Source organism: Dipodomys merriami, unplaced genomic scaffold, assembly GCF_024711535.1.
Source record: "Dipodomys merriami isolate MVZ:Mamm:240054 unplaced genomic scaffold, mDipMer1.0.p SCAF_40, whole genome shotgun sequence".
NCBI classification, from domain to species: Eukaryota; Metazoa; Chordata; class Mammalia; order Rodentia; family Heteromyidae; genus Dipodomys; species Dipodomys merriami.
The window spans coordinates 8,459,517-8,486,321 of record NW_027205604.1 but is presented as its reverse complement, the minus strand read 5'-3'; the positions used below and the strand labels follow the sequence as shown (position 1 = coordinate 8,486,321).

The window sequence follows — 26,805 nt, the reverse complement described above, 5'->3', positions numbered from 1 at the left end:
ATGGCGCATCTGGAGATGGCTGCAAACCCTTTCTTGACAGCAATGGGGCTGCAGAGGACTCCTGTGCTTCCGCCACCATTTGGACTTCCCACTGTGGACAGGTATTTCTCTCCAGTATAGTTGTTTAGGATTGGGTTGAAATGGTGATCTAGAAATTGAGTCATCATTACGTTTTGGAATGTCATTGGCCCCAGATTTGTTCTATGGCCTGTCTCAGTGAAATGCGGTGCAATAGTACAAGACACTGAGCCTTTTACCTTCAGGACAGCTGCTATCAATTTCCTTTGGATTTGCTTGTCTTATTCACTTGGCCAACAATCAGCAAGCACTCGGAAGATGACAGAGTTGTCAAGCGCAAACACTACTTTTTTAGTCTCCTAGAGCTTCCATAATAAAGCACCAAAGACCAGACTGTTGATATAACAAGACTTGGTCTCTCCAGTTCTGGAGGCTGGAAGTCCTAAGATGAAGTGCCTATCTTCTAGGCTGGTAGACACATGTCCACTTTGTGCTCACACAGCCTTTCCTCTGAGTTCATGTGCAGAAAGACCTCTGGAGTCCTCCTCCTCTTCCTCTTCCTCCTCTTCTACCTTCTTCTTCCTTTTCCTCTTCTTTCTCTTCCTCCTCCTCCTCTCCCTCATTCCCCTCCTCCTCCTCCTTTTGCTCCTCCTCCTGCTTCTTCCTATTCTTCCTCCTCCTCCTCTTCCTCCCCTTCCCCCTCCCCCTCTTCTACCTTCTTCTTCCTTTTCCTCTTCTTTCTCTTCCTCCTCTTCCTCTCCCTCAATCCCCTCCTCCTCTTCCTTTTGCTACTCCTCCTTTTGCTCCTCCTCCTTCTTCCTATTCTTCCTCCTCCTCCTCTTCCTCTTCTTCCCCTTCCCCCCTCTCCCTGCTCCTCCTCTTCCTCTTCTTTTTGTGCCTGTACTGAGGTTTGAACTCAGGTCCTAGACACTATTCCTTAGCTTTTTCATTCAAAGCTGATGCTCTACCACTTTAACCACATATCCTCTTCGAACATTTTGGTGGTTAATTGGAGATAAGAGTCTAATGGACTTTCTTACCCAGGCTGGATTTGAACTTCAATCCTCAGATCTTAGTCTCCTGAGTAGCTAGGATTACAGGAGTGAGCCAGTCCTATAAGGCTGAGATTCTACCCTTAAGATCTCATTTAAACTTCATTGTTTTCTTAAAGGTAGTGTATTATCTCCAAATACAGACATATTGGAGGTTAAAGATTTAACATGTTTTAAGAGAAAGTAATTAAGTCTATAACATTTGGGTACCCTAGGTTTCTAGTGATCAGTTTTTTTCCAATAACAATGAAATCATAAGAATTTTGTCTTCATGCTCTAATATTACTCTATCTACCTCTATCTACCTCTATTTTGACATTCTTTTTGGTTGGTTTTGTTTTTAGTGGTACTAGGTTTTGAATTTAAAGTCTTGCATTTGGTGGGCAAGTGCTCTGCCACTTGAGCCCTAAAATATTTTGACATTCTAAAAGGGAAATAAGACTCCCTGCTTATTCTTGTCCCTGGAGAGTGAACAAGAAAGTTGGAGTCAAGGAAGACCATTGAAATTTTTTCGATAAATTAATTATGTGGCCAGGTAGTGAATCATGGATCCTAGATAGAACACTATGTCCATTAAAGAACAGAATTTTCTGAAGAAGAGAATGTTGATTATAAGAAATCACAAAGTGTTTTTGATTTGATTTGATTTGATTTTTTTCTGACACATCCTGCTTTTTATTTTTGTTTTGTTAACTGGGCCAGTCTTTCCTTCCTCCTCCTGATTCTTCTCACCGTATTTCCACTGAAACCAATATAAACTGCATATATTTGTATTTCCATTTAGAAAGAGACAATAGAATCCTATATGACAATAGGAAATCTTACTGCCTAGCTGGGCACTGGTGGCTCATGCCTATAATCCTAGCTAATCAGAAGGCTGAGATCTGATCATTGCAATTTGAAGCCAGCCCAGGAAAAAAAAAGTCCATAAGACTCTTATCCCAAGTTAACTAGCAAAAAGCCAGGAAGTGGAGCTGTGACTCAAATGGTAGAGTACCAGCCTTAGAGTAACAACTTTAGCTAAGGGACTGTGCCCAAGCTCTGAGTTCAAGTCTCAGTACTGGCACACACAAAAATAATCTTACTGCCTTGGCAGTGGAACTTCTGTACAACTTTGGCTTGATTTGACCTATTTTATATCTTTTTTTTCTTCCCTCTAGAGATGCCTTGTCTTCTACCATAGCTTCCACAGACCCAAGGCAATTTTGCGTTCCTTCTCAATTCAGTTCTTCTGTTCTACCAAATGCAAGTATGCCACATCTGTTGTCCAGTTGTGTCTACTCAGGTATGGGCATTAGATGTCTTTTGTGCTGTCATATGAACAGGATTTCATTGCTCAATGGAGAGCTTTAGGCTTCTAGTTTCTGCAGTGGCCATCCAGGTTCATTCATATTATGGTGCCAACACTGTGCAATCAAGTGTGAGTTGCTTATCTCCTCGAAGCATCAATGTACTCATAATAAATGCAGAGTTGTATAATCTCAAAACAGCAGTTTGGGCAGTTAATACAGCCTTGGCTGGGTTGGCTATAGCTCAGTAGCAGAGCATTTGACTTCCACTTGGCCCCATCTATGAGAGTGAGTACCCAGCAAGCACAGGCCACATGAACCCTTCTGGTGGAGCAGAGAAGGCCAAAGGAGACAGATCTGGCCACAGATCATTGGTGGAAATCCCTGGCAGCCAGACTACATGGCAGCCCCAGTAGTAATTTGTCAGCAGACCAATGAGACAGTCACCTTGCTGACTGAGAGGGTCCCTTTTAGTGATGAAGGACCCAGAAATGGACAACATTTGGATATATAAGCAGGCAAGTCAGCCACCTCTTCCAGGGACATGGACCAAGGCTTGCGCATCACAGATGAATTCCAACCATAGCAAAGGCAGGGAAAGACCACAGACTGTTTCCAATTACTATTAGAAAGGTAGGAATAACATGAGGACATGTTTCGAAACTTGGGGTGTTAAGAAAGGAGTGGATTAGTATAGTTGAGCTGGCAATTAAGTTTGATTTCCCTTGGGAAAAAGAAAGAACTTGGAATGGGTTTGGTGAGTACATATTTCAGAGGATCCTAAAATCCAGGAAATTGATATTGTGCCCTCTTGTATGGACTTCCCATCTAGGCTTTCTCTGACTCATGGGCAGTGCCCCTTGGATTAGGAGTGGCATGTATGCCAGCTCTCTAAAGGGGATGTCGTGACATTAATGAACCATGAAAACCTAGAGCTTTAGGATTCAAGGATTTCTAGAGGCACCTCCTCTGACTCCTGAATTTTACGAATAACATGCTTCATTTCTAAAAAGATGCATTGTTTGTTTCAAGCTAGATTCCCAGTGAGACAGAGAGAGAGAGAGAGAGAGAGAGAGAGAGAGAGAGAGAGAGAGAGAGAGAGAGAGAGAGAGAGAGAGAGAGAGAGAGTGTATGCACACATATGCATGTGTGCACATACAAGTATTGATACTTAAACTCAGGGTTTTTGTTTTTTGTCGGTCGTGGGGCTTGAACTCTGGGCCTGAGCGCTGTCCTCAGCTCTTCAGCTCAAGGCTAGTGCTCTACCACTTGAGCTATAGTGCCACTTCCTTAAACTCAGGGTTTTGAACTCTCAATTGGTTTTCTTGTTCACAGCTAGCACTGTATCATTTGAGCCACATTTCCAATTCAGCATTTTGCTGGTTGATTAGAGATAGACTTTCCTGCCTGGGCTGTTTTTGTTGTTGTTTGTTTGTTATTTTATATTATTTTGGGGGAATTGGTCATGGGGTTTGAACTCAGGACTTAGGAGCTGTTCTTAAGCTTTTTTTTTTTTTTTTTTTTTTTTTTTGGGTCCGGTCGTGGGGTCTGAACTCTGGGCCTGGGCGCTGTCCCTCAGCTCTTCAGCTCAAGGCTAGCACTCTACCACTTGAGCCACAGCGCCACTTCCAGCTTTTTTTTCTTTTTGCTTATGTGGTGCTGAGGAATCGAACCCAGGGCCTCATGCATGCAAGGTAAGTGCTCTACCACTGAGCCACTTTCCCAGCCCCTTAAGCTTTTTTCTTAAGGTTAGTGCTCTACCACTTTGAACTACAGCGCCACTTCCAGTTTTCTGGTGGTTAATTGGAGATAAGAGTCTCACAGACTTTCCTGCCCAGGCTGGCTTTGATCTGTCATCCTCAGATTTTAGTCTCCTGAGTAGCTAGGATTACAGGTGTGGTGCCCAGCTCTAGGCGAGTTTTGAATCACAGTCCACCAGATGTCAGTCTCCTGAGCAGCTAGGATAACAGGTGTAAGCCACCAGTACCTGGCCACTACAGGTAAATGAGCTCTATTCCTAGGGCGCAAAGTGAGTATAGAGATAAGATTTTGCTGGGCTCTGGTGGCTCACATCTGTAATCCTAGCTACTCAAGCGGGTGAGATCTGAGGATCACAGTTCCAAACCAGTCCAGGCAGAAAAGTCCCTGTAAGACTCTTATCTCCAACTAACCACTCCAAAGCTAGAAGTGGAGCTTTGGCTCAAAGTGGTAGAGCACTAGCCTTGAGCAAAAGAACTCAGGGACAGTACCCAAGCCCTGAGTCCAAGTCCCATGACCGACTGAAAAAAAATTTTTTTTAAAGAAATAGTTTGTCGTAAAGTTGCTTCTTATGGGGAAGAATATTTGCACATATAAAACTGTCATGGAGCAAAGCTGTGTAGGGCAAATTCATCACTCTTGATTGCCCTGTGAGGTATTAGTGCAAATAAAAGTAAAGAATTAGAAAATTTTTAGTAATTTGACAGCATAATTTCATGTCGGTCAATTCTAATAATTTTGAGGTTGTGCTTATATTTGCCTATTTTAATTTCAATTTCCTAGAAATTATTCTGTTGCCCTTCAAAAATAAAATATTGCTCCCTGGTGGGTTTGAAAGATAAACAGAAGCAAAAATTTATAAAGATGGTCCTTCACTGCGGATGATTTGAAAAATACCAAGATAGACTACTAGTGCATCAAGGGTCCAAAGGCAGGATAAACCAATACAGCATGAAATTACTAGGGAAGACTAGAGCCTTGACAACGCGGGCAGAGGCCTACACTGCACAGTGAGAGGGTCTTGAGTTCAAGGCCACCTTCTGCTACACAGAGCATTTGAGGCTAGTCAGACTATACTTTATCTTAAAACAATGAAAAAGACAAAATAAAGCAAAAGAAAAAATAAAACAAAACAGTAAAAGATAGAGCCTTGCAAGGTGGCTGTGGCTTATGACTATAATCCTGGCTACTCAGGAGGCTAAGGCCTGAGGATCTCAGTTCAAAACCAGCCTGGGAAGGAAAGCTCTTGAGACTCTTATCTCCAATTAAGCACAAGACAGACAGACAGACAGACAGACAGGAAAGAAGGAAGGGAAGGGAAGGGCAAGATAAGGCAAGGCAAGGCAAAGCAAGGCAAGGCAGGCAAGCTGGAGGTGGAGCTGTGGCTCCAGTAGTAGCAGAGCACTAGCCTTGAGCAAAAAGCTCAGGGACAGTGCCCAGATCTGAGTTCAAGCACTAGGACTGGCATACACACAGAAAAAAAGAGCCTTGAAATCTGTTGCTATTACTACTGTTCAGGGTATTTTGGAAGGCTGCCATGAACAAAAGGATATAATTGCTGTCTAACTCCATTGATAAACTATTCTGGAAAATGTATTTGGCCTGAGATATACTGAATAAGTCTACAGAGAACTTAATATAATCATATTTTATCTATTTAAATCCTTATTGTATTAATTTTTATACATTAAGAAGCATTCTATTTTTTAAAAAGTCAACTAATGTTTTGAGCAAAAGAAACACCAATTTTTACTTCAAAAGTGAAAGAGCAGGATGCTGGGTAAAATGCTCAGATGGGAGAAATAAGGTCATGTAGCATGGTCTATTATGTAACAGACACATATAACTTGTAATGTTCTGTATACTTGTAAGTTGACAAGAAGGTAGATTTCAAATGTTTTCACTACAAAATAAGGATAAATGTGTGATGTCAGATATGTTAATTAGCTTGATTTAATCATTCCACAGTGTATACATGTATCAGAATACCACTTTGTACACCATAAATGCATACAATTATATGAGAGGAAAAAAGACATACTGAAGGTTTACAGAGCTTTTTTTTTTGGTCCGGTCATGGGCCCTGAACTCTGGGCCTGGGCGCTGTCCCTCAGCTCTTCAGCTCAAGGCTAGCACTCTACCATTTGAGCCACAGCGCCACTTCCGGCTTTTTTCTTTTTGCTTATGTGGTGCTGAGGAATCGAACCCAGGGCCTCAGGCTTGCAAGGCAAGCACTCTACCACTGAGCCACCTTCCCATCCCCTACAGAGCTATTTTTTAAAACTTAAAGTTTAGCAGGGAAATCTCACCAATCATAAGGCTACCAATTCAAGAAAAGAACCAAAATTTTAGTCCAATACCAATGGCTTACACCTGTAATCCTAGGTACTCAGGAGGCTGAGATCTGAGCACTGTTGTTCACAGCCAGCCTAGACTGACAAATCCATGAAACTTTATTTTCAATTGACCAGAAAAAAGCCAGAACTGAAGGAATAGCTCTGGTGGTAGAGCAGCAGCTGAAAGTGAGATCACATGTTCCTGAGTTCAAACCCCAGTACGGTGTATGCATGCACATGCATGCACACACACAACCCTAAGTTATCTAGTATTTACCATGCTTCCTTCCAAATCAGTCTATGATCCTGAGCATTGATAACTTGATATCATTTCCAACACTGTGCTTTTCTGGCAGGTTGGTGTTGTTACTGTGTTTTAAATAATTTTATGATCTTCAAATGCATGATTTTAATTTGTTTGTGGGATGGGATGGTGGTTTTCTTGTTTAAGGTTGGAGCATTTTACCACCTGATTCAATAAAGGCAGTGACCAGAAGAAATGAAATGATTCAGAGGCATCATATTGCCAGGTAATGTAATGCTGTTGTCTTACTTAATTTTCTATGTGTATAGGTAGATATGTGTGTGAATATATTTTCTTGTATTACATATGTAATATTTTATATATTATACATTATAAAATGTAATGTATATTACATAAATAAATAAATATATATGCTATATGAATACATACATACACATATTCATACATGCCCTAATTGCTTATAGAGAGTATTTTCGCAGGTTCCAAAAAGAAAACATGCAAACATTTTTAGATTGGTAAATGATAAAAGCAAGATTACAAAGCCACATAGTGCAGCTAAGCATGGTCTTAGCCTACATATATAACCTTAGTTCTGCCCAAAGATAGGATCCATGTTTGCCAACGCCACTTCAGACCATATCAGCCGATCCCAGACATCACATCAGCTCAACAGTGGCCTTCCCCTATGGCCAGGAAGAGAAAGGACAGCATAGCAGTAGTGACTAGGGTATGGCTTCATGCAGAGAGAAGGTCATTTTCACTGTACCCTAAGGAGTCATAGTGAAGACCAATAAGCAAAAACCAGTAAGTCTCCCTTTCCTGCTTTCCCTTGACACTTGGATTAATTTATTACCATTTAGACTGTTATTGGTTAATTGCCTCTTGAGGCCCACTAAGAGGATATTGTAGGGTAAAACAGAATCTCTTCCTGGTGCCTTAGGTTTTTTTTTTGGAGAATTCATATCTAGCAAGAAGCTACCCTGTGCCTTGTTGCCCACACCCCTGCTAAGTCTGCCCCAGGTAGGCTGGGAAGGTGGCTCAGTGGTAGAGCTCTTGCCTCGCATGAATGAGGCCCTAGTTTCGATTCCTCCACAGAAACAGAAAAAAGTGGAAGTGGTGCTATGGCTCAAGTGATAGAGTGCTAGCCTTGACCTGAAGAGCTGAAGGACAGTACCCAGGCCCAGAGTTCAAGTCCCAGGACTGATCAAAAAAAAAAAAATCTGCCTCAGGTATATGAGGGAACTCTGTTTATTGCTGTGGGATTTCCATGGGGAGATGGTAAAAAAACATATTGCTTTGTTTTTAGGGATGAAATGGACATGTATGCTATCTATCAGCAAAGGAGAATGGGAAAAGTGAATCCCAAAAAACCAGTAGGCCTTGGGGCGCCCTTCCTCTATGGGCCCAGCAGCCCAGCCTCCTACCATGGTAGGCCCATGCTGCCTGCCAGGGACCTGCATTTTCACAGAAGTGCCATGAGAAACCCCACGTTGGTGGCAAGCAGACATCCCTTTATAGAGAGCTGGGAGCAGAAGTGTCAACTCAGAAGAGGTACAGGGAATCCGAAACTTCTAGACAGCCATATGGAAAACTCCAAAAGCCAAGCAGAAGGAAATATCCCAATCCAGACACGTGCGATTCCCTTTGAACAAGAGGAGTATGGGAAAGACCCAGAAATTGAAATATGCCCTAATCAGAAGTCAGGTGAAACCGACGGGAAGCCAACCACAGCTGCGGACTGCCGCTGTGGAGACGGCCAGCCGAGCCACAGAAAACCCTGGGCAGCCCCTGTCGTACTTCTACACACAGAGGCCAGTGATGCGGGGGAAAGCAAGCCCTCTGAGCAGGGGCTGGAAGCCTTTGTTGAGAAGGGTGGAATTTGTGCTCCAGTTTCTCACCTGTCTCTACCAGGTGAGTGTCCAGGGGTCAAAGGCCAACTTCCCTAATGACAGGTCATCAAATTCTCACCTCCTCACACAAGAAACTGTAACCACCATCCCTCTTTTTCTCCATCCCTCATTTTCTTAATCCTGCTTAAAATAACCTGTTCTTGAAGTCACTTCCTTAGATCACTTATAAGAAGCCATACTAGTGACACTAATTGCTATTTAATATTGTTACTGTGAGTAGAGATCTCTCAAAAAGGTCTGAGGTGGGTATATGGTAATACAGGAAAGCTACTAGAACCTTTTTTTTTTTCTTTTTTGTTGGTTGTAGGGGCTTGAACTCTGGGCCTGGGCGCTGTCCCTCATCTCTTTAGCTCATGGCCAGTGCTCTACCACGTAAGCCATAGCACCACTTCTGGTTTTCTGGTGGCTAATTAGAGATAAGAGTCTCACAGACTTTCCTGCCCAGGCTGGCTTTGAACCATGATCCTCAGATCTCAACCTCCTGAGTAGGCGTGAACAACCGGCACCCGGCTACTAGAACTTTTATGAAAAGTCTTAAAAATCTTAATTTCTTTAACAAAAAACTAAGGGGTGGGCTGGGAATATGGCTTAGTAGTAGAGTGCTTGCCTAACATGCATGAAGCCCTAGGTTCAATTCCTCAGTACCACATAAACAGAAAAAGCCAGAAGTAGAGCTGTGGCTCAAGCAGTAGAGTGCTACCCTTGAGCAAAAGACGCTCAGGGACAGTGCCCAGGCCCTAAGTTCAAGCTCTAGGACTAGCAAAACCACCACCAATAAAAAACTAAGAGGCTTTTTGCTCAAAAGTATATAGATATCTTCCTTATGCCTAAAAGTAGAAAACTAGGCAATTAAACAAGAATCTTCGTGTTTAGAGGCATGGCTGCTGTGATTCTGTCTCATTGAAAACTGTTAGCATGCTACCACTAAAAGTAGCATTAAAGTTCTCTAGAAAAACATTTAATTTGTTTCTCTTGTGCTGGTACTGGGATTTGAACTGAGGGCCTTGTGTTCTTACGTAGTGTTTGTTTGTTTGTTTTTGTTTTCATTTTTGTTTTTGCTGGAGCCCTGTAACTCTAGCCACTTGGGAGGTTGATATCTGAAGATCAATGCTCATACCTGGGCAGGGAAGTCAGTGAGACTTGTATCTCTCATTAACCAGCACAGAGTTAGAAGTTGGGCTGTACATCAAGTGGTAGAGCTCCAGTGTTTAGTAAAAAAAGCTAAGGGAGAGCACCTAGGCCCTGAATTCAAGCCAGAGTACTTACACACAAAAAATAAATAACAGATCACTCTGTAAAGATTCACACAACGAAAACCTGTGTTCTAAGCTTCCTCCTTTTCTGCGAAATTTTATACAATCGTGTGATTGCCTCTCATTTTAAAGGAGCCCATGCACAGATTACAACTGGAGAAAATATGTCTTTGGAAGAAGATATTCAGACGTGGACGGTGGATGATGTACACAACTTCATTAGAAACCTGCCAGGTTGTTCAGACTATGCCCAGGTGACTTAATAGTTAAGTTTTCTCATGAAATCAGAACATCTTGGAACATATACCCTGCATAATGAGTTTTGTCAAACTGGCACATTGACCTGAGATAGGAGGCCTTGCTAATTTCCCGTCTTTTAGGTCATTGTATCCCTCTAACCAGAGAAGGGCCTCTGATTGGTGGATGTGGGTAATGCGGCCAGTGTTAGGGGCAGTCCCAGCTGGAAAAGTCAGTGTATGGCCTTAATTTCTGTCTAATCAAGATTCCTGAGAAGTAAGCGTTCCTCCAATTAGTAGGAGGGTCAGCATGCACAAAGAATGGGAAAATCTGCTACATTCTTTTTCATGCATGTAGCCAAGTTTTTTGAAGTACAGATTCTTTGAGAATATCTATTGTAAATGAAATATATACTTCAGCTGGGTGCCAGTGGCTCACAGCTATTCAGGAGACTGAGATCTGAGGATCACAGTTTAAAGCCAGCCTGGGCAGGAAAGTCCATGAGGCTCTTATCTCCAATTACCCACCAGAGAACCGGAAATGGTGCTGTGGCTTAAGTGATAGAGTGCTGGCCTTGAGCTGGAGAGCTGAGGACAGCGCCTAGGCCCAGAGTGCAAGCCCCACAATCGACAAAAAAAAAAGGAAGGAATGAAGGAAGGGGAGAAAAGAGAGAGGGAGGAAGGGAAAGAAAAAGATACTCTTATTACTCAAAGGGACAAAGAAGTCGCTAGGTCTGAAAAATAGGAAATACACTGCTTTTGTTATTTTAATGCATTTATTTTACTTTTGTGGTCCTGGTGATGGAACCCAGGGCATTGTATGTAGTAAGCAAGTGATCTACCAGTGAGCCAGCCCTGTGCTATTTTTAAATTGTATGTTTATACTGTGTATGAAAATGAACACATACATAATTCCATCTTTTTTTAATACTTTTTAAAGTTTAGATGAACTGTCAAGGCAGATGGATTGGATTAAAAATTATCCTCATTTATGTGATAAAAATACCATGGCTTGTAAATTGTTGTGAAGTGTCAGCTATGGGAAAGCAAGCTGAAGGAGCTCAAGACTGTTAGGTTTTTAAAAAGAGGTGACCGAGTAAGAACTGAAACTGCACCACGCACGTGGTATTCAGGTAAGGGGTTTATTCAGTAGGCCTGCTGGGACCAGGCAAGGTTGGCACTCCACGCGGCTGGCAAAGGAAAAAAAGAGGGCGGTCTGGCGGCGGTTTAGGCCTTATATAGGGTAGGGGGCGGGGAAGGGTGTGTCCAGGTAAAGGGAAGTGGGATCAGGTGGGAGAAAGGTGTGGCCACATCAGGTTAGGATGTGACCTCAGCAGATGCGGACGTGACCTCTTCCAGGTATCCCAGTTGCCTAGGTAACGCAGGTACTGGGCGAGGTCTGTTCGTCGTCCAGGAATGGACCTTACATTCCAGCCTTTTGATAATTATGAAAAAGGGCGAAGACTCTCTCTGGCTACTTCCTGCTGGCAAGGGGCGTCGTAGGGGTAAAAGGCTGGGATGTGGTCCATGCTGGGAGAAGGCAGCAGGCTGCAGCTGTCACTTGGGTGTTGATTCCTCGATGAAGTCTGGCGGAGGCGAGTCTGTTGGACGGAGTCTGGAGAAGTTTCATGAGGCATTGACGGAAACCTGAACAAATGGAAACTCTGACAATTTTTAAACCTAGAATGGCTAGCCTTTGAGAGGGAACCTAGAGGGGAGGGTCCCCGGGACCCAGCCTGCGTCACACTCTTCAGGGCACAAGCCAAAAAGTAGAGTCAGTCTGGTGAGTGAATAAGAGCTGACCAGGCAGAAGCGGCGTCCCGACTTCCCCCAGAGCCCTCTAGAGAGAAATGGCCAAGCCCCCAAAGCCAAGCGTCCTCGGCTTCAGAGGTGACCGGCCTTTCAGCTAAAGGCCGTAGGAGCTCTCTGGCGTGGCGCCACGTCTGGACAGAGACTGAGTGACAGAGAGCCGTAGAGTAGTTTCACTCACCAGAGTAGAGAAGTGGTGTGGACATGGATGTGAAGGCCAGAAATGGTATTGGTGAAAAATCTCGCATGGTGTCAAGGCACTTTGGTTCACACAAAAGGGGTAGTTATTGGGTAGATGAAAAGAACACCATGCGCTATTCAGGCAGGAAAAGAAGTTACTGAACTGTAGTCCCACCCAGCATGGTGGAGAAGCATGGCTGAAAAAGGAAAGGGGGGGGAAGAGAGGTGACCTAGTAGGAGGTGACTGCTTCCTGGTCTGCCAGTTCCATGATGTCTGCAAGAAGTGAGTCTCTTAGATGAAGTCTGGAGGAAGTCTTCTCAGGCAGGGGGCTGAACAAAGATGAAAAGCAAATATATTACTGGAAAGAAAAGATTGGATGTCCATGGCTTGGAGGTGACCTAAGGGATGAGGTAGTGAGGTCTTTGGGGAGGAGAGCAATTAGCTCAGTGTTACTCACCCGGATCTTCAGGGATGCGAGATAGCCTTACCTTGGTAGGCCCAAGGGGGGAACAGGTGTACCTCGAAGTCAGTGTTGGCATAGAAGGGGCAGGAGCAGGAGACCTTTTTATTCTTGACAGGTGAATCCACTGTGGCTGTCCCTTGAGCTTGACTGCTGTGGGGTGGTCAGCAGAACCTGGTGAGGGCCTGTCCACTTAGGGTGTAAACCAGATGGATTAAGGGTCTTGAGAAACACTTGATCACCAGGCAAAATTGGGGGAGTGGGAAAGGGGCCTTGATGAGGCTGAGGGAGACACTGGTCAGCATGTTGGCGCAGCATGTGCCTAAGAAAGGTTAGGACGGGAAGGTAGTCTATTAGTGGAGTTTTGGTATTGTCAGTAGGGAAATTACCTAGGAGAAAAGGTCTTCCATACATTAACTCAAAGGGGCTGAGGAAAGTAGGGCTGCGGGGAGAAACACGTAAGCGGGTGAGCGCCAGGGGTAACAGTTCTGGCCAGGATTGTTGGAGCTCTAGAGAAAGTTTAGTAAGTTGTGTCTTAAGGAGCGCATTAGCTCTTTCAACCTTTCCAGAAGACTGAGGCCTATAAGGAATGTGAAGATTCCACTGGATGTTTAGAGAGGATGCCACCTGTTGGGTCACTTTGGAGATGAAAGCAGGTCCATTGTCAGATTGAAGTGACCTGGGTAAGCCAAACCTAGGAATAATTTCTTTAATAAGGACAGAGGCAACTGTGTCAGCTGTCTCCGACGTTGTGGGATAGGCTTCAATCCATCCTGAAAAGGTATCAACCATAGTTAGAAGGTATTTGAGCCGCTTACATCTGGGCATGTGAGTGAAGTCTATCTGCCAGTCTTCCCCTGGGGTGTGTCCCCGTGCTTGGTGTGTGGGGAATGCAGCTGGTCGGAGACCACCCTGTGAGGAAGTAAGAGAACACGTGGGGCAGGCTTGGGTAATAGCCTTTAGTCGAGTAGTTAGGCTAGGGCAATGGATTAAAGGTTTAAGAAGGTGGGAGAGAGGCTTGTATCCAATATGCAGCGCCTGGTGAACCTGGGAAAGAAAGCTGTCTGCTTGTGTCTCAGGAAGAACAACTCGTCCTTCCAGAGACCACCATCCCTGTGCTTCCTGGGAGGCTCCCTGGTGCATAAGTTCCTCGATCTCCTGTGGGGTATAAGAGGGTTGAATTGAAGGCAATACCAGAAGCAAGGGAGCTGGAAGTTGTCCCTGGAGTTGTCTCTGGGCTGCTAGCTTTGCCTCCCGGTCTGCTTTTGAATTGCCGACTGTAATGGCATCCAATCCTGTCTGGTGTCCTCTGCAGTGGATGACCGCAACCTGTTGGGGAAGGGAAGCAGCTTCTAATAGTTTAAGAATAAGTGAGGCATTAGTTATGGGAGTCCCTTTGGTGGTCAGGAAGCCACGTTCCTTCCAAATTGCTGCATGAGAATGGAGAATATGATAGGCATATTTTGAGTCTGTATAAATATTGATCTTCCGGCCCTTGGCTAGAATTAAGGCCCTAGTTAAAGCTATAAGTTCTGCCTTTTGTGAGGTAGTGCTAGGGGGCAGAGGGCTGCTTTCAAGAATGGTAGAGTTATTAACGATGGCATAGCCCGCAACTCGGCTTCCTGAAGAGGTAGATGTGGAACTGCCATCGATGTACCAGGTGTCTTCTGGGTCAGGAAGAGGAGTTTCCGAGATACCTGTAAAATGGGGTGTGAATTCCTCCAAGGTCTCTGTACAGGAATGGGAAAGAGGGTTAGAATTGGATGGAAGCAAGGTGGCTGGATTGAGCGGGGAGCAGCTTTCCAGTGAAAAGTCAGGGTTTTGAATAAAAGTAACATGAAACAGCTGTAGGCGGGAAGGGGAAAGGGAAGACAGGGATTTATGAGACAAAAGGTCCTTTAGTCTGTGGGGAGAGCGAATGGTAGTGGGTTGGCCAAAAGTGAGTTTTGTGCTCTCCTGTGCCAAGGTGGCTGCTGCGGCCAAAGCTCGGAGACATGCTGGCCAGCCTTTTACCGTTGGGTCTAGCTGCTTTGAGAGGTAGGCCACAGGTCTAAATGAGGGGCCTGACATTTGTCCAAGAACCCCAAGGCCAATTCCCCACTTCTCAGTGACATAGAGTATAAAGGGTTCCTTGAGGTTAGGTAGAGCCAGTGCTGGAGCCCGAAGAAGCGCTTGCTTCAGAGCTTTAAATGGGGTGTCAATGGGCTTTGTGGGGTCTGGCGGCTCCAGTAGGGAACCTTTGGATGCCTCATAAAGAGGTTTGGCCAATGTAGCAAAACCGGGTATCCAAATACGAAGGAAGCCTGCAAGTCCCAGGAAAGACAGAATGTCCTCCTTGGTCTGTGGGACAGAGAGAGACTCAATGTAGGCTTTTCTATCAAGGGTAATTCTTCTCTCTGTAGGAGTTATGGACAAACCCAAGTATGTTACCTCTGACTTTGCTATCTGGGCCTTTGAAGGAGAGACTCTATATCCTTTTGTCAACAGGAAGTTGAGGAGGTCAGCTGTATGTTGGCGAGCCAACTCAAAGGAAGGGCTGCAAAGCAAAAGATCATCCACATACTGGAGAACAATGCTAGGAGACACCTGAAGAGAGAGGAGATCCTTTGATAAAGCCTGTCCAAAGAAATGGGGACTGTCTCGAAACCCTTGAGGGAGGACTGTCCAGGTCAGCTGTTGTGCCCTTGAAGTGTCTGGGTCCACCCAAGTAAAAGCAAAGAAATCTTGGCAGTCAGGATGCAGGGGGATTGTGAAGAATGCATCCTTGAGGTCCAGCACCGAGAAGTGGGTGGTACCAGGAGGTATCTGTGAAAGGAGAGTATATGGGTTAGGCACAACAGGATGAATGGGAAGGACTGCAGCATTAATAGTGCGCAGGTCCTGGACTAGGCGATAGGTCCCATCAGGTTTAACTACTGGCAGGATAGGGGTGTTAAAGGGGGAGTTAGTGGGTCTGAGAAGTCCTTGTTTAAGAAGGCGAAGGATGATGGGTTTTAAACCTTGCCTGTGCCTAAGGGAAATGGGGTATTGGGAAGTACCAGGGAAATGGGTAGGGTCTTTAAGTTTAATGAGGACAGGAGTATGGTGTCTAGCCATAGTAGGAGTGGAAGTATCCCAGATAAGAGGGTTGACAAGATCTGGAGGTAAAGGGAAAGGATTTAGTTGGGAAGTTACAGGTGGAGGTTCATCTAAAGACAAAAGTAGAACAGGTGTGGGCTGTTTGGGGATATGGAATGAAAGGGAGACCTGAAATTTAGAGAGCAAGTCCCTTCCTAGGAGTGGGGTAGGACAGTGAGGTAGGATTAGGAAGGAGTGTGAAAAAGGAAAGTCTTCTATTTTACATGATACTGGTCCCGTAGTTGGGGGACAGGTAGGTAGGCCATCTACACCCACCACCGAGATCTGGGAGGGAAAAGTCTTGCCTGTATATTGACATAGCACCGAGTAAGTCGCTCCCGTATCCAAGAGAAAAGATATTAACTTACCGGCTACATAGAAACACACCCTGGGCTCCGTCATTGTGATGGTCTGGTTGTTGGGAGCAGGTGGCCCTGGGCACCTTCATTCTGTAGCCAAGCAGAAAATCTCCGACCGGTCTGGCTCCGCCTGCCTGGGTGGGCGGGGTGGGGGAGGGGCTGGCCTACCTTGTGGAGGTGAGGAGGGGCAATCGACTCCCCAATGTCCTTGTTGTCCACACCTTGGGCAGGGTCCAGGTGGAGGTCGTGGTGAGGGACAGAATTTCGCCCAGTGGCCCTCTTGCCCACACTTGAAGCATGCTCCAGGTGGTGTTTGTTGGGTGCGTCTCCTCAGAGGAGGCCGGATGGCAGCAGCCAGGATTTGATAGTTTTCCCTCTCACGGGCTGTCTTATCGGCAATCTCCTGTTCCTCTCGATTATTGAAAACTTTAAATGCCATACTCACCAGATCTCGTTGAGGGGTCTGAGGACCGTTCTCAGCCTTTTTTAACTTTTTTCTAATATCGGGGGCTGATTGGGCAATAAAATGAGTATTGAGAACCACCTTAGCCTCTGGTGACTCTGGGTCCAGCCTTGTATAGCGCTGGAGCGCTACTGTAAGGCGTTCAAGAAATTCCGCCGGGTTTTCATTGGGCCTTTGAGTAATGTGGTTTAATTTGTCGTAATTAACAGGAAGATAGGCTGCCTTTTGAAGGCCAGCCACTAAGCAAGTTATCATCCTATTTCTGCTTTCCCGCCCAGGAGCATTATGTTGATAATTCCAATTGGGCTCTTCCCTAGGCACAGCTGTTGCTCCCACTGGAAAGTTAATATCTAGGCGGTGAGCTTCATCGGCATGTGCCTGGGCTGCAGTCCACACCCTTTCTTTTTCCTCAGCAGTAAGGGTAGAGGATAGCATTAGATATATGTCCTGCCAAGTAAGGTCATAGGTCTGAGCCAGGTTCTTAAACTGCTTGACATAATTATTAGAATCTTGGGCATAAGATCCCAGCCGCTTCTCAATCTGAGCAATATCAAACATTGAGAATGGCGCATGCACCCTAATTACACCTTCAGCCCCTGCCACCTCTCGCAAAGGGCACAGGGGGTCTGGTGGAGGTTGTGTGCCACCAGTGCGAGACCGGGTGTGAGCTGCAGGGGGGGAGGAGATAGAGGGTGAAGGAGAGGAGAGTGAAGAAGGTGGGGAAGGCACCAGATGCTCAGCAGGAAGAGGGGCAGAGTCAAAAAGAGGGTCAGGCACCTCAGGCTCCGGAGGGAGCCCTGCGCTAGGGTTGGGTTCTCCACGTGCCAGGAGGAGTGGAAAGGCCGGGCATGATTGGCATAGGGCCGGGTTGTCCCGGAGAGCAAAGAATGGCTGAATATGAATGACCTCAGACCATTTACCATTACGACGGCAAAAATCGTCTAAATCTCTGAGAATGACATAGTCCAAAGTCCCATCTCTGGGCCATCGAGAACGATTATCCAGTTGGTACTGTGGCCAAACTTGAGTGCAATAATAAATCAGGCGTTTCTTGTCGATGCAGTCAATAGACAAGACGTCCAGGGAACGCAGGAGGCATTTCAATGGAGTTTCCTCCTTTGGGCGTGACTTACAACAACCCATTAGAAATGCAAAAGAGAAAAACGTAGGGGGAAAAATTTAGTGAGTGAAGGAGGGCTTACTGAATGGAAGCGGTGTCCCAATTTACCACCGAGCCCTCTAGAGAGAAGTGACAAACAACCGGAGTCAAGTAAAGGCCTAGTAGGTTCTCCGGTGTGGTATCTGTAAAGAGACTGAACGACAGAGGCCCCTTAGGGAGCAGGTCACTCACCAAAATGTAGAAGTGTCGAGGAAGATGCAGAGGCCAGCAATAGAATTGATGCACTGTGTCCGCAGCAGATAGACGGGTTCATAAAAGGCCGTCAGAACTGTGGGTATTCCTCAGAGCAAAAAGGGAAAAACAAAAATGAAAAAAAGAAAAAAAACAGAGAGGAATCTCGGCTGTCCTGACTTTAAGCCCTTTATCCGAGTCACGGCACCATTTATGTTAGGTTTTTAAAAAGAGGTGACCGAGTAAGAACTGAAACTGCACCACGCACGTGGTATTCAGGTAAGGGGTTTATTCAGTAGGCCTGCTGGGACCAGGCAAGGTTGGCACTCCACGCGGCTGGCAAAGGAAAAAAAGAGGGCGGTCTGGCGGCGGTTTAGGCCTTATATAGGGTAGGGGGCGGGGAAGGGTGTGTCCAGGTAAAGGGAAGTGGGATCAGGTGGGAGAAAGGTGTGGCCACATCAGGTTAGGATGTGACCTCAGCAGATGCGGACGTGACCTCTTCCAGGTATCCCAGTTGCCTAGGTAACGCAGGTACTGGGCGAGGTCTGTTCGTCGTCCAGGAATGGACCTTACAAAGACCCTGAGTTCAAGAGCCAGGACTGGCAACAACAACAACAACAACAAAACATAGTAGAGGGAAGCCAACCATGGTAGCTCGGCTCACACCTATAATCCCAGCAGGAGACCATAGTTCTAGGCATCTCTGGGAAAGTTAGTAAAACCTCACCTCAACCAATAAGTTGAGCATGGAGGTACACGTCTGCCATTCCAATTACTCTGTAGAGTAGGTAGGAGGATTACAATCCAAGGCCCATCATGGGGAAAAATGCAAGATATTACCTGAAAAAAAAATCCTGTGCCAAAAAAGTCTGGGGGCATGGCTCAAGTGGTAAAGCACTTATCTAGCATGTGGAAAGCCCAGAGCTCAGAACCCCAGTGACTACCACAAATAAACTGATTGCTAGACAAATAGATAGATAATAGATGACAGACAGATGCAACTCTTCTTCTATTAGTCAGGACAGTAGGAGAATATGTCCGTTTTTAGGTTTATAGTTCAAACTTTGAAAGAATTCTTGTCTACTGGTTTTGTCCTTTGTCTTTTCTTCGTAAATTAGGAAACTGATCTTGAAAATAAGGCAGAATGCTCCAAAGTTTGAGGAGGGCGAGGAAGACTTAAAATAGAAAGAAAGCAAGCCCCGAGTGAACATGGAAAGCTTGCTGGGCAGGTGAAATTTGGACAGCACAACCCTGTGGTCCTACCATCTGTCCTAGATCTGTGCACCTGCACCTCCCCTGCCGTGGGAAGAAAGGAGGGCACCATGGAATTCACTACGGAGTCTGGCACCTCGATCCTCCCGATCTCTGCCTCCCACGTAGCTGGGAGGACGGTACACTTGAGCCTTAGGCTCCCAGCAGCCTCTCTTCTTTTCATGCCACATCGATGTCAGTAACACTGTCCATATGAGAGATGGCATTCATGGCACCTTTTAGCCATGTCCTTTTATTGATTTATCTAGCAATGTTTACTGTCTATCGTACACCATAGACCATAATGCCTTAGGGGAACTTAAGGAGTCAATAAGATCTCAAATAATAACTGGGCCAGGTTACAATTGAGTCCTATAAACAGAGACTTATAGTCCACTCCAAAGGTTATGAAAAATGTGCCACTAGGGCACAGAATAGTGAGCAACTAAAACTAGGAAGTTTCATAAATGTCTACATCATCCTCTAGCAGTCCTAATGTTTCCTACAGCACTGAAATAGCCATATAAAGAATAAGAACTTAAAAAAATATAGCCGGGCAATCAGTGACTGACTCATGCCTATAATCCTAACTACTCAGGAGGCCGAGATCTGAGGATCATAGTTCAAAGCCAGCCTGGACAGAAAATCCCCAGAGACTCTTTATCTACAATTAACCACCAAAAAGTCAGAAGTGGTGCTGTAGCTCAAGTAGGAGAACCTGAAAAAAGCTAAGGGACAGCACCCAGGCCCTGAGTTCAAGCCCCAGTACTAGTCAGGGGAGGAGGGAGAAAAAGAAAAAGTACATTTGGGCAAATCTAACACACACCTTTTGTATATCACCAGGTGTTTAAAGATCATGCAATCGATGGAGAAACTTTACCATTACTCACAGAAGAGCATCTTCGAGGCACTCTGGGCCTGAAGCTAGGCCCAGCACTCAAGATTCAGTCTCAGGTATGGTGATGTCACGTGACTTCATGGCGTGACACTTAAGAAAAGTATGTTACTTTTATGCTGCTATCACAAAAATGATACTTTTGAAGCATGTTTGTTAGATTTTCTTCTCGTGTAGTCACACCAGATAGGGATACGATAGAAGAAACAAGGGCTTCTGGGTAGTAGGAGCATCCATGGTCCTTGGTTGGGCAATAACCACAGGTGTGCTGGTAAATATTCACAAGTTAGGTCACTCTGACAATAGCCCAGGGCCAGTGGTCACACCTGTACATGGAGCTGCTCAGGAGGCTGAGAACTGGAGGACTGAGAGTCAGAGCCAGGCCAGGCAGTAAAGTTCGTGAGACTCCATCTCCAAAATAACTATGAAAATGCTAGACTGGAGGCATGGTTCAAGTGGTAGAAAGCCAGCTGAGCAAACAAGCTGAGCAAGTGTGATGCCCTGAGTTCAAATTCTAGTACTATCAGGGGCTGAGGGAGTGGGGTAAAAACAAGAACCCTAATGAATAGCATTTGCCAGTGTCTATGACATCGATTACTTCTAACTGATAACCCCCTAATGCTACTGATAAGGGCATGGGAAGAGCACAAGTTACTCTCCCATCAGATGCAAATAACCTGAAGGGCATGTATAGTCATAAATAATGATAATGATAATAATAATAATAATAATGTTAAGTTGGGTACAAAGGACTACAAAGTGATGTACATTTTAGTATTATTTTCATTGCCAATAGAATTAGTTTAATTGTGAGTATATTTACGTTTTTGTGATGGCATGTTTCACAATTGGCTTGCCAACTTCCCAAAATGTGATCATTGTCTTTTGTGTGCTGGAGCCAGCTGCCTCCAGTCCATCCCTTCCTCCCACCCCGCTGCTGTCTCCTGGAAAAAGCCATCATCATCTGTCTTGGAGTCCTGGGTGTACCTCCTGATGCTCTCCTTGCCTCTGGTTTTGCCCACCATAGTGTATTCACAAAAACAGAGAAAAAAAATAAGTGCTCCTTTTTCCACATAAGGCAGATCAGGTCAACTCTGCTCTCAAAACTCTGCAACAGCTCCCCATTTCCTGCTTAAAAATATTTATTTATTCATTTATTTTTGCTGGTTTGGGGCCTTGAACTTAGGACTTCACACACTAGCTTAGCTTTTTTCTCACCCAGGGCTGGCATACTATCACCTGAGCCACACTTCCATTCCCAGCTTTCTTTCTTTTTATCGGTCATGGGGCTTGAACTCTGGGCCAGAGCACTGTCCCTGAGCTCTTCAGCTCAAGGCCAGTGCTCTACCACTTGAGCCACAGAGCCACTTCGGGTTTCATGGTGGTTAATTGGAGATAAGAGTATCACAGGCTTTCCTGCTTGAGCTGGCTTTGAACTGCAGTCCTCAGATCTCAGCCTCCTGAGTAGCTAGGATTACAGGCCAGAGCCACAGTACCTGGCCACTCCCAGCTTTTTGCTAGGTAATTGGAGATAAGCATCTCTCAGATTTTGCCTGCCCAGATAGGCTTTGACCTGGGCTTTTCAGTCTCAGCCTCCTGAGTAGTTAGGATTACAGAGGTGAGCCACTGGTACCTGGCTTCCATTTTCTTCGGAGCCAGAGTCCTCTACCATCCGTGTTCTTCACTACCCACCGTCGTTCTGGCCTTCTGACCTCACCTTCTCCTTTGTCTGCTTCAATATCTCTGCCGTCCCTTACTCAGCCTGGCTGCTCAAATGCTTCAGGCATGCTCTGGGCCCAGTCTTTCCACACTGGCTCTTCTTTCTTTCTGGAATACTCCCCCCTCCCCCCTCACCTTGCCCCCAGTGAATCCGTTCTTGGCTTCCTTACCTCCAACTTTACTTAAATATTTTTCACTGAAGCTTGTCCATTCCTTATACATATTCTTGGTGTCTCTTCCTTTTCCCACATAACACTATTGCCTTCAACCATCCGTGTCAGCTGTGTATTTAGTGTTCATTATTTATTGCTGTTTTCTCCCTACCTCCATTAGACCATAAGCACCAGGAGATAGGGACCTCTATCTCTTTGGTGGACTGATATATCCCCCCAAATGCAAGTCCCATCATAGGTTAATTATTTCCCAGTGCTAGTGACTCATACCTGTTATCCTAGGTACTCAGAAGACTGCAATCTGAAGATCAAGCTCAAAACCATCTTGGGAAGAAGTCCATGAGCCTTTTCTTGCTAATTAATCACCAGAAAAATTAATCATCAAAAGAAATTAATCACCAAAAAACCAGAAGTAGAGCTGTGGTTCCAGTGATAGAGTGCTAGCCTTGAACAAAAAAGCTCAGGGAGGGGCCTTGGAAGGTGGCTCAGTGATAGAGTGCTTGCCTTGCATGCATGCGGTCCTGGGTTCAATGCCTCAGGACCACATAAACAGAACAAGCCAGAAGTGGCGCTGTGGCTCAAGTGGTAGAGCACTAGCATTGAGCTGAAGAGCTAAGGGACAGCACCCAGATCCAGAGTTCAGGCCCCACAGCGCCCCCCCCCCCCAAAAAAAAAGTAAAAGAAAAAAGCTCAGGGACAGGGCTCAGGCCTTGAGTTCAAGCCCCAGGACCAGCCCAAAAGAAGTATTAATATTTTTTTCCTTTTTTTTGTCAGTTGTGGGGCTGGGCCTTGAGTGCTGTTCTTGAGCTCTCTGGCTCAAGGTGAGCACTCTACCACTTGAGCCACAGCACCACTTCTGGTTTTCTGGTGGTTTATTAGAGATAAAAGTCTCATGGATTTTTCCTGCCCAGGCTGGTTTTGAACTGTGATCCTCAGATCTCAGCCTCCTGAGTAGCTAGGATTACAGGCGTGAGCCACGGGCGCCCAGCTCAATAATTATTTATTTTTATTTTTTGTCGGTCATGGGGCTTGAACTCTGGGCCTGGGCGCTGTCCCTCAGCTCTTCAGCTCAAGGCGAGTGCTCTACCACTTGAGCTACAGCGCCACTTCCGGCTTTCTAGTGGTTTATTGGAGATAGGAGTCTCATGGTCTTTCCTGCCCAGGCTGGCTTTGAACCGCAATTCTCAGATCTCAGCCTACTGAGTAGCTAGGATTACAGGCGTGAGCCACCGGCGCCCGGCTTCAATAATTATTTTTTAAAGGAATGACCTTCATAAAAGTGAAACCAGAAAGTAGCAACTAATTTGTCCCATAGTTTATGCAAGATGGAACCAATTACACCATAAATGTGCATGATAGGAACTAAGATTTCAGAACCTCCTATTCTTATCTTTCTAAAAGGACTTTAGGGTAAAAACTTCTTTCTAGCTGGGCCCCAGTGGCTCATGTGTATAATTCTAGTTACTCAGGAGGCTGAAAGCTGAGGACTGCAGTTCAAACCTAGCCTGGGCAGGAAAGTCAGTGAGATTTTTATCTCCAATTAACCCCCAAAAAGCCAGAAGTGGTGGTTTGGCTCAAGTTTGTAGAGTGTTAACCTTGAGCAAAAAAGCTCAAGGATAGTGCTTAGGCCCTAAGTTCAAGCCCCAGTAATGGTGTGTGAGCACACACAAACAGTTCTTTCTAAGGTAAACACTTTATTGCTTCCATTGGTATTCTTTTATTATATTTTTAAATCTTTGAATCATTTTAGAGACAGTAAAGTTACAAATATAGTACAGAGAATTCACCCAACTTTTCCTAATATTAGCATCTTATGAAATGTGACACAATTGTCAATATTAAGAAACTGATAGCGATACAACCATGTTAATTTTTAAGTGATTTCTTTGTCTTTAATGAGGGTGCTACATCTAATGGCATAATTACAAGGACAGTTCATGGGTGTTGGTTTTGTTTTGTTTTTTCTCAAATTGAGTATTCTTTGACCTCAATTTATGGCTCATTTGGAGGCTCTCCTCTGATAGTACCCACCTTCAGGAAGCCCAACTGAGCAATTACAGTCCAGGCACCATCTGCCAGGATGATGGGCAGAGTCCCCAGAGGTGCTGGGGGAGGGGAGGAGGGGAGGTACACTGATGGCAGTCATCAATCAAACAGGACAGGCACAGGTTACTTGGGAACTGAGATATCAGACGTGGAAGTTCCAGATGGTGAACACAGGAATTCATCACTGGAACAGGCAGAGGTTCATTGCTGGATAAGCTAGCAAGGTCTCCAATCTCCAAGCTGGAGATGGGTGGCAAAACCTGCTTATAGCAAGAATGGGCAAGAAGAAAAATGCCCACAGGCACACTCAGGGCATGGGGTGGGGGGAGTGAACCTAGGGTAAAATCACCACAAGGGCAGATGAACTACAGCAGAACCAGGTAGAGAAATTGGAAAGCCAGTCACACCATTGTAAACACTTTTACTCTAATAGAAGCCCACAATGCCAAGCGTAGTGGCACATGTCTCTAATCCCAACTATTCTGGAGGCAGAGGCAAGAGAATAGTTATCACTTAACGAAACGGCATCTCCCTGCCTGGCAAAGGTGGGGAGATGCCATCTCCAAACCAAAATAAAAAACAAACGAGTTTAGTACATGGCTCAAAGGGTACAGCTCTTGTGTGATGTGTACAAGGCCTGGATTTGATCCGCAGTTGTGGGAAGAGCAGAGCTTACTGTATCCGAGTGATATCGTAACTCCTAGATCCTTCATCTCTGTGTGCTCACAGAATGAATCCACAGACAAAGAGAGAGATGTAAAATGGAAAAGATTTATAGAGGGAAAAAAGATAAGCTGAGCTCCCCTTAGACAAGAGTCTAAGGGAAGGTGTGTTGTGCGGGGATTAATAAGGTGTCTCTGGAGGAAAGATTTGAGACTCTCAAGATCATTGGACCGCCTGGGGCCCTATCAATCCCCAGATCCAATCAGAGCCTACACAGAGCTTTCCAAGTGTCCTACAGCCATTCTGATTGGGTGCCCCATAACTCACCTCTGGAGTCTAATCAGTACACATTTCAAGTGTAAGTCTTTTAGGGACAGAAGGTCATGATGTGATACCCAAGGGCCCTCAAGCTCAGCTGCTTGAGGCCATGGTCATGTGATGTCTAGGGTCTGCACACAGGACCATTCGAGGCCATGGAAAGGGATGTAGAACCTCTAGGGATGGGGCCTTTGCCCAAATCACCTAGCCAGACTCTTGCTCTCCTCTTACCAAGTCGTGACCCCACCTGAATATAGATTGTCCACATTTGAAATTACTTTAGCCTGGCTGCCCGTGCTCAAGGACTATTGAAAGAATCTGTAGACTTAATTCCTGTGATTGTTTTATCTTCAAAGGTGTCTCAGCTGGTGGAAAGTGCCCTGCTCAAGAAAGCGCCCTCCCTTCCTAGCCATAGGAGACAGGCATTTGCTCAACCAGCAGATCCATCTTGTCTTGTGGATTTTAATTCCTGGAATGATCCATTGAGCACTCCTTCTCCCCAGGATATAATGATTCCTAAAAGAATTGAGATAGACAATATGAGAAGTTAAAGCAGGTCCTCAAGGAGCAAGAACAGTCATCACTCGTTTTCCAGAGTCTAAGATGTTATCAAGGGATGTCAAAGTTTCCCAGGACAGATGGAGGGCAGGAGGGAGGAAAAGCTGGCCTTTCTGGATCTGTCTTGGGGAACTTGCCTCACTTCCTGTGAGGGCGCAAGTGACCTAATCATCAGGGACTGGAAAGTTGCCCTTGGAAGAGGAAGCTACAGGCAAAGGTTCCTGTGAGGAAATCTCTGAAGAAGCAGACATTTCTTCATCCTTTCCTCGCTTCATCTCCTCCAGCCCTGATGGCGAAGAAAAGTTTAAGATCCAGAGGAGGTAGAAGATCAAGGGGAGAATGGAGAGAAGACCAGGAGGCCTCCACCTGCTGGGGCAGGTGGCTTCCAGCCTAAGTGGGTCCGATTGGGAACAGGAGAAGCCTTCACTTTAAAGTTCTGAGTTTTGACTATGTGTTACCCAGGACCAGGGATCTCATTTCTAAAATGAAACTATATAAGCTATAAAATGAAACTATAAAATGACTGAACGTGACCAGCGGGCTCATCATCTGACAGAGAGATAAAAAGCACTGGTCCTCACCTCAGATTTTATCTACAGGGTTGAGGAGATTTATCTCTGCTCAGCAGGTTGGAACTGGCACAGGGGGTGGGGGAATTCAAGTGGTTTTCTGCTTGCATTCTATGTAGAGTCCTACTCTTCCAACACCATGCTTGACAGAATGTCTCTGAAGGGACACAAAGGAAAATGGTAGCAACTTGCACAAGGAGAAAACTGGGACACAGCCATGAGGAAATTGCTTACTCCACATCCTCTGGAACATTTTGAAATGTAACCACGAGAACGTTGGTTCTGTTGGAAAAATCTTAACATTTACAATGAACAAAGTACAATAGGCAGACTTCAAGTTAGTCGATGCAAGCTGAGTGCTAGTAACTCATGCCAGGAATCCTAGTTATTTTTAATTTCTTTTTTTTCTTATTTCTAATTAGCCAGTAAAAAGTGGAAGTGGACCTGTGGCTCAAGTAGTAGAGCACCATCCTTATGAAGCAGAAAAGCAAAGGGATAGCACCTAGTTCCTGAGATCAAGCCTTTGTATCAGCACCAAAACAAACAAACAAACAAAAAAGATAGTTCCAACAATTCCTCTTCCTGGTATCCTTGTGTTGTCCCCTCCCTTTGAACTTGTGCTCCCTGAGTCCTCCCTAATGAATGGAGACGATGGGGTAGGAGTCCCTTCTTTGGCTGCTGCCTGGTACTCTTTGTGTGTTACTCAGTCTTGGATAAGCCAGCTTCCACGTCTCCTGGAAGTCTTGTGGAAAGCCC

The 26,805-nt window shown here is 45.3% G+C and overlaps 1 protein-coding gene across 1 annotated transcript; it reads left to right on the top strand.

The window, feature by feature from the left end:
* On the top strand, nt 1–25,473 carry Samd7 (sterile alpha motif domain containing 7). The gene is made up of 7 exons (XM_069991963.1): nt 1–101; nt 2,231–2,355; nt 6,905–6,983; nt 8,025–8,629; nt 10,014–10,135; nt 19,952–20,062; nt 25,279–25,473. The coding sequence occupies exons 1-7, from the start codon at nt 1–3 to the stop codon at nt 25,471–25,473; spliced, it is 1,338 nt and encodes a 445-aa protein (XP_069848064.1).
* The last annotated feature ends 1,332 nt before the right edge of the window (nt 25,474–26,805 follow it).

Coding starts and splice junctions, on each gene's coding strand:
- Samd7 (XM_069991963.1), top strand. CDS start 1: ATGGCGCATCTGGAGATGGCTGCAAACCCTTTCTTGACAGCAATGGGG. Junction 6,984..8,024: donor CAGAGGCATCATATTGCCAG/GTAATGTAATGC, acceptor CTTTGTTTTTAG/GGATGAAATGGACATGTATG. Junction 10,136..19,951: donor GTTGTTCAGACTATGCCCAG/GTGACTTAATAG, acceptor GTATATCACCAG/GTGTTTAAAGATCATGCAAT.